This window comes from Adiantum capillus-veneris, chromosome 4, assembly GCF_014529385.1.
Source record: "Adiantum capillus-veneris isolate H3 chromosome 4, ASM1452938v2, whole genome shotgun sequence".
Classification (NCBI taxonomy): Eukaryota; Viridiplantae; Streptophyta; class Polypodiopsida; order Polypodiales; family Pteridaceae; genus Adiantum; species Adiantum capillus-veneris.
Genome location: NC_140934.1, coordinates 141754092 through 141771901, shown reverse-complemented (window position 1 = coordinate 141771901; position 17810 = coordinate 141754092). Strand labels below are relative to the sequence as shown.

At 44.5% G+C, this 17810-nt stretch overlaps 1 protein-coding gene across 1 annotated transcript in view; it reads right to left on the bottom strand.

Annotated features, from left to right (window-relative positions):
• LOC147460072 (isopentenyl-diphosphate delta-isomerase) overlaps positions 1-16703 on the bottom strand; it is a 116654-nt gene extending 99951 nt beyond the window's left edge. Inside the window, exon 1 of the mRNA XM_086511217.1 lies at positions 16436-16703. Coding sequence (XP_086367343.1) covers positions 16436-16608 — 173 coding nt within the window. The 5' untranslated portion in view covers positions 16609-16703. The remainder of the gene's footprint in view (positions 1-16435) is intronic.
• Between the last annotated feature and the right edge of the window lie 1107 nt (positions 16704-17810).

Here is a 17810-nt window from a genome sequence, read left to right as displayed (position 1 = left end):
ACAATGCTGACTAAAATACAAGAAACCTTCACGAATGAAACATTCGAACAATGCATGCGTATCAATCATGCGAACACATAATACTTCTTGTGATGGTTCCTTGGACCAAGGCTCTAGAGCCAAGATCGCTTCTTCGGGATCTATAGAATCTTCTTGTGGGGGATCTGTGGACCTCGACTCGAAAGCCAAGATCGGTTCTTCCTGAATGATTGAATCGTCCTGTGGGGGTTCTTTAGACCTCGACTCAAAAGCCAAGATCGGATCTTCGTGATTGATCGAATCTACAACGAGGTTAGTTTCGCTAGGAAAAGCATCCACTAACACATCATCCTTGTGAACAATCACATCATCTTCATGCAACTCATCATGCTTATGAGAAATCACATCTTGATCATGCAAATCATCATGCTTGTGAGAAATCACATCTTGATCATGCAAATCATCATGCTTGTCATTGTCATCCAAATCATTATGCAAATCATTGGCATCCAAATCATCATGCAAGTCATTGTCAATCAAATCATCATCATGCTTCACACAATCATGCAAATCCTGTGGGTCATGCTTTGGAGAAGAAGAGACTGAGAGAGTCTCCTTTTCGTAATTCTGTGCAAAGTACGCCTGTACTTGAGAAAAAAGCCGCAAGAACTCTTTGTTTTGTCAGTCGCTCTGTTCTTGTAGTGCTTTGGTCTCACGCGCTATGGCTGCCATTCTGTCTTGGTACTTACGCTCGATGGCTGCCATATCTTCTTCGTAGGCTTTTCTTTCTACTTCTCTTTCTTGGTCCAACTCCTCCATAGGAGTTAGTGTAATCTTTGTCGTAGATGGAAAAGGGGGAGGGTCGGAAAAACCTCCTAGTGAGGAAAATTCTTCTTCACCTCTCTCATACTCATCACCTCCAAGCGAAGTATCCATTCCGCTTCGAGTGATGACCATTCTGCAATCGTGGGTTCTTGTGGGTTCTTGTGGTCTTGGGTTCTTAAGTCCACGAGGAACTTGGGTTCTTGCGGGTCTTGGGTTCTTGAGGTTCTTGAGGTGTTCTTTTGCTTGCAAATCGCGTTGGAGAAGGATCTTCTCTTCACCCAAGTTCTACCCTTTTCTGCGGGCGCACCCCTTGGCGGCCCTGCGCTCACACCAAGATTGCTTTTTCCCACCTCACGTCGATTGGCCAGCCGCTAAGTGCACGGTCTGCTCTCAATGAGTGAAAAGAGACACAAGGGGAGGCTGGACAAGCACTTCTTTCTTGGGATTCCTGTCACTCTTCAACAAAACACGATTAGGAATCGCCACGCCCAAGTAAACTTGGGTTCGTGCGATCGCAACAAGCAAAAAAAATTCTTTTGGTTCTTGTGGTTCTTTCCTTGAGTAATGCAAAACACTTCCAAAGCTCTGATACCAATGTTAGGTGCAGCGGAATGAATGTTGTATTTTCTCAAGATTAGTGATCCTTATTGCTCAAGGTTCCTTTTAGTTCTTTAGGGAAAGAGAGAGCTTTTCGTCTTGTAGAGTGTTGTGGTCATGAACAAAGTGAGTGGATTGTGCGTGCAAGTGAATGAGACTGAGAGAAGGAGAGAGAAGAGATACGACACCCGAGAGGTTGTAAAACCCTCCTCCGAAGGCCCCACTCTCGTCGGCGAGAGTGGTCTACTTTGATTGCACAAAGGTGAACAATGCGTCTGCAATGGACTGATGCAAGTTGGACTATGCCGATGACGACGACGGTGATGACGACGACGACAGTGATGACGACGACGACTTGATGGCTGAAATCTGGGATCTTCTATTCGCTGAATTCGGGACTGTTTCGGGGCTGAAAATGACTGTTTTGGCTGTGTTTTTATGGCTAAACTTGGGGGATCATCTACAACTGAATGGGGGGAATCTACTACGATTCTAACTACTGAAAACCTGCGTTTTCCAATGGCTGAAATCTGCGTTTTTGTTCATGCTGAAAAACGCTGGAAAGCTGAGATTCTGCTGGTCAAAAACACTAAGATCTGCATCTGGTAGGCTGGCTGATATGGTTTGCAGAGGGAAAAACGCCATGGCTGAATGATGCTAGGGGGGCGATCCTGCAAGGGATGAGGGATCTGGATCTATGGCGATGTCTGCAAAGCTGAAAACGCCAATGGTGGGAATTGGCCCGGCGAGGATGGAATCCAAAACTTTGGGGGTGCTGGGGAGTACTGTTGAGAAGTTGCCTGTTGAGCGTGAGCTCCTGCTGCCTCTTCTGCCAGAAAGTGTGAACTTTGGTTTGCTTATATATTAACTTAGCAAAATTGCCCTACCTACTTTTGTTGGAAAGTCACTTCAAAATAATAAGTGAAAATCCCAATAAATAGGAAAATAGGCTAAATGCACTGGAAAATTCCCCTAACTGATACTAATGGATTTTGATGGGAATTTCGATGATCATGTTGTGTACAACCGGAGGATATGCATCTATGCTAAGTGACTGGGCATGCACGGTCTACGAATAGACTCACAAAAGTGCCAGATCACTACTAATCTAAACTTGACTTGACTGAACCTGTTGTGGTGTAGCTTGTCCACGGACACATAGGGTTGGGATGTGTCACGTGACACCCCATTTGCATCAGTCCATGCATCATCATTGTACACCTTTGTGCAATCAAAGTTAGACCACTCTCGCCAACAAGAGTGGGGCCTTCGGAGGAGGGTTTTGCAACCTCTCGGGTGTTGTATCTCTTTTCTCTCCTTCTCTCAGTCTCATTCACTTGCACGCACAATATCCACTCACTTTGTTCGTGATCATAGCACTCTCCATAAGACGGAAGGCTCTCTCCTTCCCTAAGAACTAAAAGGAACCTTGAGCAAATAAAGATCACTAATCTTGAGAAAATACAACATTCATTCCACTGCACCTTACATTGGTATCAGAGCTTTGGAAGTGTTCTGCATTACTCAAGGAAAGAACCACAAGAATTTTTTTTGCTTGTTGCGGTCGCACGAACCCAAGTTCGCTTGGGCGTGTCGATTCCTAATCGTGTTTGTTGAAGAGTGACAGGAATCCCAAGAAAGAAGGGCTTGTCCAGCCTCCCCTTGTGTCTCTTTTCACTCATTGAGAGCGGACCGTGCACTTAGCGGCCGGCCAATCGACGTGAGGTGGGAAAAAGCAACCTTGGTGTGAGCGCAAGGCCGCCAAGGGGTGCGCCCGCAGAAAGGAGTAGAACTCGGGTGAAGAGAAGATCCTTCTCCAACGCGATTTGCAAGCGAAAGAACACCTCAAGAACCTCAAGATCCTCAAGAATCCAAGAACCAAGACCGTCAAGAACCCAAGTTCCTCGTGAACTTAAGAACCAAAGATCCTAGTGCATGGTCGTCACCCGAAGCGGAATGGATAATTCGCATTTCGCATACAGGTGATGAGCATGAGAGAGGCGACGAAGGATTCTCCCCACCAGGAGGTTTTTCCAACCCTCCCCCTTCGCCATCTACACCACGAGTTGTTCTAACTCCTATAAAGATGATGGTCAAGTCAATGATGGACATGATGCTGGCACAACAAGATACGACTCGCATTACGATGGAACGAAATAAAAGAAACGCACTAAAACAACAAGAAGCGACTCGCCTTACTTTAGAAACGAATCGAGTTGCGCTGGCACAACAAGAAGCCAATCGCCTTGCTTTTGAACACGAGCGCGATGAACGAAATGAACGAAAAGCAAAAAGGGACGCCGAGCGTGAAGCTCAACGGGAGCTACGCACTCAAGAATTTATTTCCTACGTGCTAGCCTCGAAGACCGAACCACCCAAAGATCGTGGGAGTTCATCAAGTGGCACAAGCCACGATGCAGATTCCAACCATCCAGTCACAAAGAAGTTGACTTTCAGTAAGTATGACGGTAAGATGGATGCTACGGTTATTCATTCTTGGTTGCATCAATTTAATACTTATTTTGCAACAACTAAGAAGACAGGAAATAGCAAAGTTTTGACGGCAACTATGTACCTTGCCGATGATGCCATTAATTGGTACCGCGCATAGCAAGAGGCACAGCTAGCCGCGCACCTAGAGGAAGCCGACGGATTCATGTCCCTTTCCTTCGATTGGGCTGATTTTCAAGACAAGCTCAAGGCGCGGTTTATGCCACCTCAGTACCTCGCACAATTGAAGGACGATTGGCGCTCTCTCAAGCAAAATGGTATGCCAGTTATGTCTTTTTCTAATCGTGTTTTGCAGCTAGGCACTCAATTACGAAAATCAAATGATGAGCGCAAAGAGGCTTTTCTTTTTGGATTGGACGAGTATATCAAGTACGATGTCGAGGTGCTCGTTCCAATCGATCTCAACAAGGCAGTAGCGATTGCTCTCGCACAGGAGATGAAGCACAACAAGGGAAAGCTTAAGGAGAACAAGACTTCCACAAGTACCTCGCAGACTTCTCAGAACCCTCAGAACGGTAAGAATGGTAAGAATGATAACTCTTCTAACCAATCTTCCAACAGTCTCTCAACAAAGAATTCTTCCAATGAATCTAAGGGTAAGGCTAACACAATTGCAAACCTAAGCTTACTCCAGATGAAAAGGTAGCACAAGGAATTGTAGGAGGATACATCACGTTGGAAGAACAAAGCACTTATTCTAAGGAAGGTCGTTGTTTTCATTGTCACATTAAGAGTCACATAAAAAGAACATGTCCTAAGCTTGAATCGAATGAATCTAAAGAACCCACAGCACCCACTTTCTCTGTCAATGCAATGAATGATAACACGAGTATGCCCCAAGTTTCTCAGGACCCTCCCATTGATGAATCTCTCATTAAATGTTATGGTCATACGTCGGGGCACCGTTTTGTCATACTGTTTGACCCGGGTAGTATGCATGATGTGATCAGCTCCTCTCTTGTTGAGAGAGCCCGCCTCGAAGTTAGTTCAAGATCTCCTATCGAGGTCTCTGGCTTTCGTCCCGGTATGGACGCTCTCATCACAGAGGAGTGCCTAGATGTGTTGTTTGCAATTCAACAGACTGCCTTCACTAGAAGATTTGTTGTTTCTCCTCTCTCAGGATGTGATATGATTTTGGGCATTCGATGGTTTCATGAGACTAACGCTCTCATTGATTTTGAAGCTAACACTTTAACTCTCAATGCCAAAAGTGATTCTCCTACTATCATTCATGGAGAGGAGATTGCTCATTCTCCCTCTCTCATTGCTAATATGCAGGAAAAGATTGAAAGGATTTGGGATAAGGAGATTCTCTCAATCTCTTTTTCTCCACAGCATGACACACATGATTTGCATGATTGTGAGAAGCATGATGATTTGAATGATAATGATTTGCATGATGATTTGGATGAAAGACAAGCATGATGAATTGCATGAAGATGATGTGATTGTTCACAAGGATGATGTGTTAGTGGATGTTTTTCCTAGCGAAGCTAACCTCGTTGTAGATTCGATCAATCACGAAGATCCGATCTTGGCTTTCGAGTCGAGGTCCAAAGAACCCCCACAGGACGATTTGATCATTTAGGACGAACCGATCTTGGCTCTCGAGCCTTGGTCCAAAGAGCCCTCACAGGAAGTATTATGTGTTCGCATGATTGATACGCACGCATTGTTCGAATGTTTCATTCGTGATCGTTTCCTATATTTTAGTCAGCATCGTTATGTGATCCCTTTTCCTATGCATGACATATTGTATGTTGAGCACGTTTCTCTCATGGATGAGCACGAATGTATGCGGATTGTTCATGAAAAGCTGAAAGGTATGTATGTAAGGAAATCACATTCCATGTCTCTTCCTTCGCATGACGCAGTACCCAAAAGAGCACATGAAAGTGTGAGCACCAAGCATGGGCATTTCCGTTGTGAATTGCCACAATTGATTGCTCTAGATCTTAAGAGAAAGATTCGAGCGCATTGTTTGCATGTGTTTGATGAACGCGTTGTCACTCCGTCTCTATGTTCATCGACATTGCATACACAGTCTTTAGAGAAGACAAGATTTTTTCCTTCACTTTACATGGACAAGACCTTTATGAAGTTCAAGTACCGCACGACCCACACATCCGAGTGGGCCGACAAAGAGTCCCTTCCAGGATTCCGGATCCTTTTGGCGATCTCCCTCGACGCCATACAATTCGGTACTAGTACCTCGCTTTAAAAAGGAGGGGATGTCACGTGACACATCCTACCCTATGTATCCGGATCCTGTTCTCCCTCGACGCCATACAGTTCGATACCAGTACCTCACTTTAAAAAGGAGGGGATGTCACGTGACACATCCTACCCTATGTATCCGTGGACAAGCTACACCATAACAGGGTTTCCGTCAAGTCCAGTCGGTTTAGATTAGAAGTGATCTGGCACTTTTGTGAGTCTATTCGTAGCCCGTGCATGCCCAGTCACTCAATGTAGATGCATATCCTCTGGTTGCACACTGCATAAGCATAAGCATTTCCATCAGATTCCATCAAAAGTCAGTTTGGGAATTTTTCAAGTGACTATCCCATTTTTCCCTATGTTTGACATTTTTCACTTATTTATTAAGCGACTTTTGTTGGGAACTCAGTAGGGCAAATTGGGTAAGTTAATATATAAGCAAACCCAAGTTAGCACAATAGGGCAGATGAGCAAGGAGCACAACATCCTTGCTCAACAGGCTTCCAAGCAACAGGTGTTCCCTCCCTCTCAGCAAGACCCTCCCCAAGCCATCTTGGTGAGGCCACTCCACCCTCAGCCCCAGCGTTTGATCATCGCCATCCCTTGGCCCTTCTCAAGCTTCAGCCCATCGCCATCAAAGCTCACCTTGCCTGGCGTTTTCCTCCCTACCGGCAGCAGCCTCAGCGTTTTACTAACACTAGCAAGACCTGCAAATTCTCATCGATTACAGCCACAAAAACGCAGCCTCAGCCCTACAGCAAGGCAGCGTTTTCAACCCTCGACCTCAGCCCCAAAAACGCAGATTGACCAATGCAATAACCCAGCATTTTTGTCAGCTATATGAGCCTCTACAAATCAGAGAATTTCAGCCATCGAAACAACACTAAAACAGGGATTTTCAGCCATACGAAAACAGCCCAAGATCTTCCAGATCCTCAGCATTTCCCCCTTTGTGGACAGCAGATAGAAGAGGACCAAATTCAGCCCTAAAGTCATCGTCGTCATCGACATAGCCCCCATTGCATGAGTCCATGCATCATCATTGTACACCTTTGTGCAATCAAAGTTAGACCACTCTCGCTAACGAGAGTGGGGCCTTCGGAGGAGGGTTTTACAACCTCTCGGGTGTCCGTATCTCTTCTCTCTCCTTCTCTCAGTCTCATTCACTTGCACGCACAATATCCACTCACTTTGTTCGTGATCATAGCACTCTCCATAAGACGGAAGGTGTAACAGACTTGACACTCCAAGTCAAGAATCAATCACGACAGCACCAAATAACCACTTCAAACAATTCACAGATCACAATAGATTTGCACTGGCCCGGCGGAGTTCCGTGCCTAGAGATATTGGCCCCAAAGACTGGCGCCCCTTTCGGTATTTCTTTTTGTATTAACCAATCATCGAAGTACAAGAGAGAGGTTAGGGTTTCACTCTCAGACTCTGCGTCCAGATGCTCTGAGAAGTGAAGCCCTCACCACGTATTTAAAGGTACAAGGGATGCCCAAAAGCAGAGCCCCAAAAGCTTTTAAAAATAAAAAGCATCAGTTCTCTTTCTCTCTTAGAGAGTCTCTTTTTTTTTTTTAAGCAAGTTCTCTCTCTTTCTCATGGCATGGAGAAAAAGCAAGATTCGTGTCGCTCATCATTAATAAATATATTTTTTATTTTATTTTTTAAGCCTTCGCGATTTTTGAAAATTAGGGTTTCTAGCAAAAATTAGGGTTTGCAAGAATTTTAGGGTTTCTGGCAAAAATTAGGGTTTTTGTTGTCCGCCACGTCATCACTTTGTGACATACCCCCCTCTTGAAAGCATTGTAATCGACCGCGATTACGCCTGCAAAACCAACAAAAGCCATAAACCGTCTTAGCAGACACTCACTGTTAGTACCTACGTACTAGGAAGACACATCTAGCGCATGTACAAAATCGACAGTCACATCACACGACATCACAAGACATCACATGACATTCAACATTCATTCGGATCTTAGACCATGATTTATCGGCAATGTAGCTAGCAATCACATCTAGGTCCAATCGGGACCTCATCTATGTCCGATTGACTAACCCATATTGCAACCATGTCTATTCGAGATCAATCAGACCAAAATGCTGCAGTCATTTCGGCTATCAGTTTCTGCACTCACAAGAAGTCAAGAACAGTATCATAATCAGGAATTCCATTTCATAAAGTCATCCAGCAGAATACTGTCAGCTCTCAATATCCCTGAAGCTCAAAGAGACATCAGTGACTTTAGTATCAAAATCAAGGCATCTGTTGACAAAGGAGTGGAGTGACTCCCCTCTTGTGCATCCCACTGCACCAGATCTTCGGCCAAGCTGAATTTCTGGGTTCCATTTGGAGTAGACTATGCTAAACCAAAACATCGAGGTAAAATTTCACAATCCGAGAAGTATCTGCTAGGTCCTCCTCCTCCATCCACTTCGCATCAAATGCAGGAAAGTTCTTGAACTTAACCCAGAACCGACTTCGGACTTTACCTTTCTTCGTATCGTTATGTGCCAAAATCTGTTCAGGAACAAGGATCTCCTCATTTTCTTCCACTTCGGGTTGCTCATCAAGCTCCCCATCATCAAGCACATCACCCTTAATAAATTTAAAGAGACTCACATGCAATGCATTGTGAATCCTCCAAGTATCTGGCAGTTTCAATCAGAAGGAGACATCATTTATCTTGTCAGTGATCTGGAAAGGTCCGTAGTATCGCATACTAAGCTTTGGAAAAAGCCTCTCCTTTCCCTTTTTCTTTCGTAGGCGTGCCTTCTCAAAACGTAAGAGCACCCAATCATCCTCCTTCAATTTCAAGTCGCGACAATGGCGATCCTCTGCCTCTTTCTGTCGTTCTTGAGACTCCTGCAAAGTCTCACGAACCTTGGCAAAAGCCATATCCAAATCTCGCGAATATTCATCCGCTTCAAATATCTAATCTTTCGTGCTTAGGAAGGATGGAACCTTCGCAGCACTTTCAACAATCTCTCATGGCGTCTTCCCCGTCGAAATCGAAAAGTGTATCGTGTTATTGTAGGCAAATTCCACCAAAGGTAAGTTCTTTTCCCATTGAGTCTTCTTATCCGGGATACAAGACTTCAATAAATCTAAAATCACTGAATTAGCAATCTCAAATTGCCCGTCAGTCTGCAAGTGGAACGATGACGAAAACTGCAACTGCGTGCCAATGTTCTCCCAAATTGCCTTCCAAAACAAACTCATAAATCTGGGGTCTTTGTCGGAGACAATCGTCTCAGGCGTGCCATGTAATCGGAAAATCATCGTGATCATTCTGTGTTCTCGGGAGATCAAAAATGAAATCCATTTCAATACTTTTCCAAGGACGGGTGGATATGGGTAAAGGGTGTAACAATCCCTGTGCCTTATGCCTGTCAAACTTGACCTTTTGGCATACTGCACACAACTCTTCCACGTCCTTTTTGAGTCTCGACCAAAAGAAGTATCTCTCTAACCCTTCATGGTGGTAGCAATGCCGCGGTGACCCGTAAAAGGTGGACAGTGGCATTCAGTCATAACCTTTTCCCTCAACGGTTGTGTAACGCACAACATAGTCTTTTTCATCAAGTAGCCTTCCCGAAGGGAGTATCCAGCTACTGTCTCCCCATCCCGTATCCGTGTGAAAATATCTGCAAAATCTGTATATGTGGCATACTGATCGACCATATCCTCGAAGCTCCTATGATGTATTGCGGAAATAGCCTGAACCAACGGCTTCCGAGACAAAGCATCTGCCACCACATTCTTCTGTCCCTGCACATGGACAATCTGGAAGTGGAACTATGACAAGATGTTCGCCCACCGCATCTGCTTTTCCAAAAGCTGCTTTTGTGACAAGAAGTGGCGTAAACTCTAATGGTCTGTAAAGACAGTGAAATCCGCTCCGAGTAGGTAATGCCACCACTGAGTAAGAGCATGGATAACCGCCAAAAGCTCTTTCTCATAAATATGTGATGTTATCTCCGGCCTAGAGAACAAACGGCTCTCGTAAGCTATGACATGGCCTTCTTGCATCAAGACCGCACCAAGACTATGACCATAAGCATCACAAAATCCTTCAAATGACTTCTGCAAGTCTGGCAAAGTCAAATCTGGTCCTGTAGTCAATTTCTCTTTCAATGTCTGAAAGGCAGTCACCTCTATGGATCCCCACAAGAAAGGGACTCCTTTCTGTATCAAGATATGCACAAGGGGAAGCAACCTCTGCAAACTTTCGTATGAACCGCCTGTAGTATGAACACAGTCCCAAGAAGCTTCTAACTTCATGGGCATTCTTCAAATCGGGCCAATCACGGATAGTCTCTATCTTGGCTGGGTCCATTTGTGCTCCTGATGTTGAGACAAAGTTTCCCAAAAAAAATGTATCTCTTAAACATATGATCTCTGTGTTCTGCTTCATTCTTGGAGAAAACAATGATATCATCAAAGAAAGTGCCAACAGATAGCCTGTACTCTCGAAAAATCCTGTCCATCCTCCACTTAAATGTCGCACGAGCATTGGTTAAGCCAAAAGGCATCACCAAAAACTCAAATAACCCAAAAGTCGTCTGAAAGGCTGTCTTGTAGACGTCTCCCGACGCGATTCGGATCTGATGATATCCACTCTTCAAGTCAATCCTGCTAAAGCACGAAGCACGAGGATCCTTGTTACCTGTCAAGTATATCATCGATCCTAGGAATCGGAAATCTGTTCTTGATGGTGATTTTGTTAAGAGTTCTATAATCGATGCACATTCTCCAAAATCCGCCTATCTTCAAATCCAACAACAGTGGAGAGCAATATGGTGAAGTACTATGCTCGACAAGACCCTTTTCCAAGAGGTCTTTCACTGGGTTCATAATCTCTTCATTCTGTACTCGGCTCACACGGTAACGCTGCCGATTCGGTGGCGTGCTTCCAGGTATAAGATCAATGGTTTGATCTTCAGGCCCTCTGAAAAGCAATCGGCATGAGTGTGGAGAAAAATCTTGGCGTTCTTTTGATCAGGTCAAAACATATTCAACCTTTATCCATCGTTCAGTTCTCTCCCAAAAGAATGAGTAAGAAACTGAAGTTCATCAAGTACAATCTCTAAGCCCTTCATTTATCAAAGTCGCTTTCTCTGCCCGGTAGTCAAACCACAGCGTAGTTCTTGTGGTACCAAGGGATCCTGAGTAGAACGTCACTCACGTGCCCTGAACACCCCTGTCATTGCAAACGAAGTTTGCCAATGCTGGGTGTAATGGCAACATCCCATCTGGGTGCCAGTCGAACTACCTCCGCCTGTGGCGTCTATCTGTCGGGCGTAAATCCAAATCGAGCCGCCAATTCCAAGTGAAAAGAAGTTGGCCTTGGCTCCTTCAAAAGAGCTTCATGATCCTTCACTTTGCCCCAAAAGCGGCAAAGTTTGTACTTTCATTCATTAGATACGGTGCAGGTCCCACGCCATGTGGTACCAGTTCTGCTTTTCTATCTGCCTTTTCTGCCACATTCCTCAGCTGCTCTCGAACTCTCAGGCCTGTCGTCGTCTTTATCATTCTGTCCTTTTTGTGCCTTTTTAGGGCACTTCGCGGAGATATGTCCATGTTCCCCGCATCCAAAGCACTTCCCCTCTCTGATGAAGCGAGCTCTCTCCTCAGGAGTAAGCTTGGGTCATGCATCCTTTTTCTTTGGGTTGCTCTTTTTCTTTCTACTTTCATTCCCAGAAGTCTCTTCGGCTCGTTGTGTCATGGCCTTATCTGTGGGGTAGGTCAAACTGCCAGAGTGAATGGCAAAGCCCCGCTTCGCATGACTCATCAACTCCTAAATAGAAGCTTAAATAGAAGCTGACTTCTATTCCAAGCAGTGATCTCGGATCTCTATAGGTAGACACAAGGTAAACCGCTCAATCTGTTCTCTGAACGAAATCTTCTTGAATGAAGAGGCGGGTAGAAAAGAGCTCCAGAATCTTTCACAATAAGCATTGATTGTATCTTTCTTGGTCATCCGAAGATGGTTCCAAGCAGCTCGTATATCTTATTCATATTCTTGCGTCAACCAAGAAGAAATAAAAAGCTTCTTAAATTTCAGCCATTTAACTGGCGCAATCTTGTTTAAAAGAAGCGTGGACCACCAAGTACGAGCATTCCTCTTATAGTAAGAGGCAGCTCTCCGAATCTTGGAGTGCTCTAAATAGCGTCCTCCCGCGAAAGCGATGTCAAAATGCTGTATAAAAGACAAAGCCTTCGAAGCATCAGAGTATCTTGAAAAAAGTATCAAACTTGATCGAGTGGCCACCTTCCTTAAACTCTCGGACTTTCTTGCTTTTATCTTCGAGAAAGTCATACTAGTTGGCTTTGTAAAAATTCCTCTTGTTCGCATAAAAGTTTCCGTTGCCACAGTCTAAACTGTCCGTAGACGAGTCCTCTGTAGAAGTGTCACTCACTGGGCGAGACTTAGACTTCCTTGCCTTTTTCTTGCCCTTTCCGAAGCGTTGTTTCTTGCTTCGCTTTTTGCTTTTCCTGTCTTCTTCGCTCAAGTCTGAAGAGCTAGAAGAACTGTCAGAAGAAGAAGAAGAAGTAGTTCTTCAAATCGAACACGCTTCTTCTGTGTCTTTGCCTTGTCAAAAGTTGACTGACGACCCAAATATCCCGGGAAGTCAGTGCCTTTCTTCTGCTTTTTGCCGTGCTTTTTGCCTTTCTTTTGCACGTCGAAAAGCTGATCAATCCGTGCATCAACCACCTCTTCTAATTCCTTCTCTGAATATTTCTTGTGAGCAGAAGGTTTCTTGAGAGTGGGTGTAGTGGTTTTCTGCCATTGCTCACGCACTTCTTGAAAAGAAGTCTCGCTCATATATTTTGCAAATTTTGGGTCCTTCGCAAAATTGAGCATCATCATCATTGCATCGCCGATCAACTGGCGACGCTCCATCTCTCGCCGCTCCGCCTAAGTAGGCGGAGGCGGGCCATACTCTCTGTCTCAATCTTCGTTGTGATCCCAGCCCGCATCTTCAGATGCAGAGGGAGTCGACTGATCCTTGCATGAAGCCATAGGTGCCGCGGAAAAAAATTGGGGATCGGATTTCCCGTAGAAGAGAAATCGGCCGTGCTCTGATACCACTGTAACAGACTTGGACACTCCAAGTCAAGAATCAATCACGACAGCACCAAATAACCACTTCAAACAATTCACAGATCACAATAGATTTGCACTGGCCAGGCGGAGTTCCGTGCCTAGAGATATTGGCCCCAAAGACTGGCGCCCCTTCCGGTATTTCTTTTTGTATTAACCAATCATCGAAGTACAAGAGAGAGGTTAGGGTTTCACTCTCAGACTCTGCGTCCAGATCCTCTGAGAAGTGAAGCCCTCACCACGTATTTAAAGGTACAAGGGATGCCCAAAAGCAGAGCCCCAAAAGCTTTTAAAAATAAAAAAGCATTAGTTCTCTCTCTCTTAGAGTCTCTTTTTTTTTTTTTTAAGCAAGTTCTCTCTCTTTCTCATGGCATGGAGAAAAAGCAAGATTCGCGTCGCTCATCATTAATAAATTTTTATTTTTATTTTTTTAAAGCCTACCCGATTTTCGGAAATTAGGGTTTTTGGCAGAAATTAGGGTTTCTGTTGTCCGCCACGTCATCACTTTGTGACAGAAGGCTCTCTCCTTCCCTAAGAACTAAAAAGAACCTTGAGCAAATAAAGATCACTAATCTTGAGAAAATACAGCATTCATTCCGCTGCACCTTACATGAACTTTGCTCAAGATGAGTGCTCCGAACTATGCTCAAGGTTCCTTTTCATTCTTATGGAAGGGAGAGCCTTCCGTTCTTAATGAGAGAGTGCTATGATCATAAACAAAGTGAATGGACACTGTGCGTGCAAGTGTATGAGACTGAGAGATAGAGAGAGAAGAGAAATACGACACCAGAGACGTAAAACCCTCCTTCGAAGGCCCCACTCTCGTCGGCGAGAGTGGTCTACTTATGATTGCACAAACTGGTACAAATGGTATGCATGAGACTGATGCAAGTCTAGGCTATGTCGACGATGACGACGATGATGACGAAGTCGACCTAAGGGCTGAAATCTGCAATCTTGCTACTCCTGTCCAAAAATGCTATGGGCTAAAATCTGCTACAGGTCCAAAAAAGCTGATTTTGGGGGCTGTTCCTGGGGTCTTTGTCGCTAAAAATTTGCAGGTTTAGGGCTAAAAACTGAGGTTTCTTTCGGCTGAAAACTGATGGTCTTTCCTGCCGTATCTGCTACTCTTTTACTGATGAAAATCAGCTAAGGCTGAAATCTGCAAATGCGGAGATCTTCAAAAACGCTAGGGCTACTGATGTCAAAAACGCTAGCTGTCTGGAACTTCTTCTGGCGATGAAGGCTAATGCAAAACGCTAGTGGCTGAACTTGCTGTTCTATTGCAAAAACACTGAGGCTCTTGCTGTCTTGCGGTAGCCGAGGCTGATCTGCTGAGCAAAAACGCCAGGCTGGTCTTCATGGAAAAAAATGCTAGTTCCTACAATCTGCAAAACGCTAGGCCTTCTAATGGGTTCTGCTGAAAAGTTGCCTATTGAGCAAGGTGCTCCTGCTGCCTCTTCTCCAGAAAGTGCTAGCTCTAGTTTGCTTATACACAACCTTACTCAATTTGCCCTACCCACTTTCCAACAAAAGTCACTTAAAAATAATAAGTGAAAAATAGGTAAAATAGGTTAAATGCACTGGAAAATTCCCCTGAAGGGCTGAAGGATTCTAATGGAGTCTGATGGGAATGCTTATGCATATACACCAAGTGTCTGGCATGCACGGTCTGCGAACAAACTCACAAAAGAGCCAGAACACTTCTAAATCTAGACTGATTGGACTGACTGAACCCTTGTCGTGTTGTAGCTTGTCCACGGACACATAGGGTTGGATGTGTCACATGACAATTCCTCTATCATCGGGAGCGCAAATCAGCCCCAGCTCTACCCCTTGGTGGCCATCAACCACCCCTCGTCGAGATTGATCCACAGGTGTATAAAATCGGCCCCGAAGGTGCTTCTTTTTGAAGAGTTACCACGGCGACATTCCCCATTCGAGTCAATAGAGTCTGCATTGAGGTATTGCATGTGTGTACATTCCATTTACGCAATCAAAAGCACATGCCACATCAGCAATGGTGTTAAGGGCCCTTAAGAGGGTTGGTTGGGACCCCATCGGGTCTCTCTCTCTCTCTCTCTCTCTCTCTCTCTCTCTCTCTCTCTCTCTCTCTCTCTCTCTCTCTCTCTCTCTCTCTCTCTCTCTACACATCTTTTAACTCTCAATCTCTCTCTAAAGGGAACCATCATTCATCCTAGGAAGGACACATCAAGGCAAGGAAAGAAGTAAAGATTTGTCGAAGTGTAAAGTCTAAATTCTCTCACCTGACGATTGGAATCTCCGTTGCTTCTGTCTATTCCCTACTAGGATTGGAGTGCTCTTCATCTCCCGTAAAGGAGTAGTCGGTGGGATGATGTCTCTATCGGATTCAATGCTAAAACTTATGTGTTATGCAGAAAACAGATTGGATCCTTCATAGGAGAAGAATCATCTAATCTCTAATACCACGGTAGTAGGCTCAAAGCGAGAAATCAAAAGCAACACACGAATAGAGAGAGAGAGAGAGAGAGAGAAAAGAATCGATACAAAGCGGCGAAGTTCTACTTCCAAATGCACTAGCCCCAGCCCCTTTTGGTATTTCTTTCTTTATTGATGGTTCACAAAAGTACAACGGCTGGGAGGTGATCTCTGCAATCTGCTACCAAGTTGATCTGCCAAAGCCACCCCCAAGGCACACTTACAAAGGGTTATAAGGTCCCCTTAAACAGGGCCCCCAAAAGCTACTTTTCAGATGCTAAAAAATCCAGCCCAAAAAGTCTCAAGCTTTCGTACAATGTCCATATGGACTGCCACATGGTAGCCTGCAAATCGAGGCTCAAATTTCGCCGGCTTACATAGACTTTTTTGTCCAGCCGGCCTCTAGAATCATCACACTTGTGACAGCAACTCAAAATGCTCACGTTTCTCTCTCTCTCTCTCTCTCTCTCTCTCTCTCTCTCTCTCTCTCTCTCTCTCTCTCTCTCTCTCTCTCTCTCTCTCCACGAATTGAACTCTCATTTACTTATGTTTATCTCCATAATCACTCATCAAATAGTAAGAACGATGTAGGATGTGTGCAAAGTCACCCTTCTTGCGTTGGAGCAGAAAAAAAATTAACCAAAAAGTGGTTGTACGTATGTGCAGATGGACACGAGCACCTTCAAACCTATAAGTACAATTGCTGAAACTTAGGGCATCTGTACCTGATGTATGATCTGGAGACATAGAGAGGTACGATTCCAATAGAAGAAGCAGCCGCAGATGCTGCAGCAAGCGCGCTGAGTGATGCAAAGGAGTGGACAGCAGCAGGCTTGGAAAAAACAATAGCAGAACCTTCTTTGGAGAGAAGCTCCAGAAGCAGAGCTAGACCACCCATCGATCCTTTAAACGACCGACTGCATCATCCTCACCTGCCACCTCGAGCTGAGCAGACAAGAAGCCCCGAGATCCAAAAGCACTATGCAGTTCAATGACAATATTCTTTTATGACGCTTATGGATTATATGTATGGCTTTATTTGAAAAACCACATACACTACATGAGAGAGAGAGAGAGAGAGAGGTGCACCGTGTAGAAACAATCACCTTAGGCCAAATGAGCCTAGCGACAGACAAGTGCTTTCGCGACCTGGTGTGTGCACCGTGTAGAACGATCATCTTAGGCCGGGTTTAGACGAGCCTTGCATATAGGATAGCATTCCTTAGGTATGCATAGTCGATTCCTATAGTAAATTTTCCCATCTTCTAAGGAGTAATGTAGAGGTTTAGGCCGATTTGATGATACCCTTTCTTCACGTAGGATACTAGCAAGCATCTGGTAATCTGCATCTCTGACAGCAGCATCTGAGACCTTGTCTAAAATAGGGTTGTTAGCCATAGAAATTGCCCCCAGAAAAGCTTTACGGCTTAGGGCATCTGCCACAACATTATCCTTACCTGGTCTAAATTTAATAGCAAAATCATATTCGTGCATGAGCTCTATCCATCTCCTCTGTCTCATGTTAAGGTTCGGTTGGGTAAAAATCCACTTAAGACTCTTGTGATTTGTTACCAATTGGAATTTTCGTCCCAATAGATAATGTCTCCATAGCTTGAGAGCGTGAATAACTGCTAGCAATTCTAAATCATGTGTAGCATAATTCACTTCATGAATCCTAAGCTTCCGAGAAGTATTAGCTACAGGCCTTCCTTCTTGAGTAAGGACTCCTCCTAATGCAAGGTTACTAGCATCTGTGATCACCTCGAATTCTTGGGTGAAGTCTGGAAGTTTTAAGAGAGGTTCTGAAGCAAGATACTCCTTAAGCTGTTTGAAGCAAGATTCATGTTTTTCTTCCCAAAGTATCGTAGCTCCTTTCTTTAGTAAGTCGGTTAGTGGTGCAGCTTTAAGAGCATAGTCCTTTACAAAGATCCTGTACCACCCTGTGATACCTAAGAACCCTGTGACTTCGGTTTGTGAAGTGGGTTGAGGCCATTCCACAATATCTTTGACTTTGTCAGGGTCAACAGAGACTCCTTCAGGTGAAATGATAAACCCTAAGTAACAGACCTTAGGGGTAAAGAAGGTACATTTGCTTTTCTT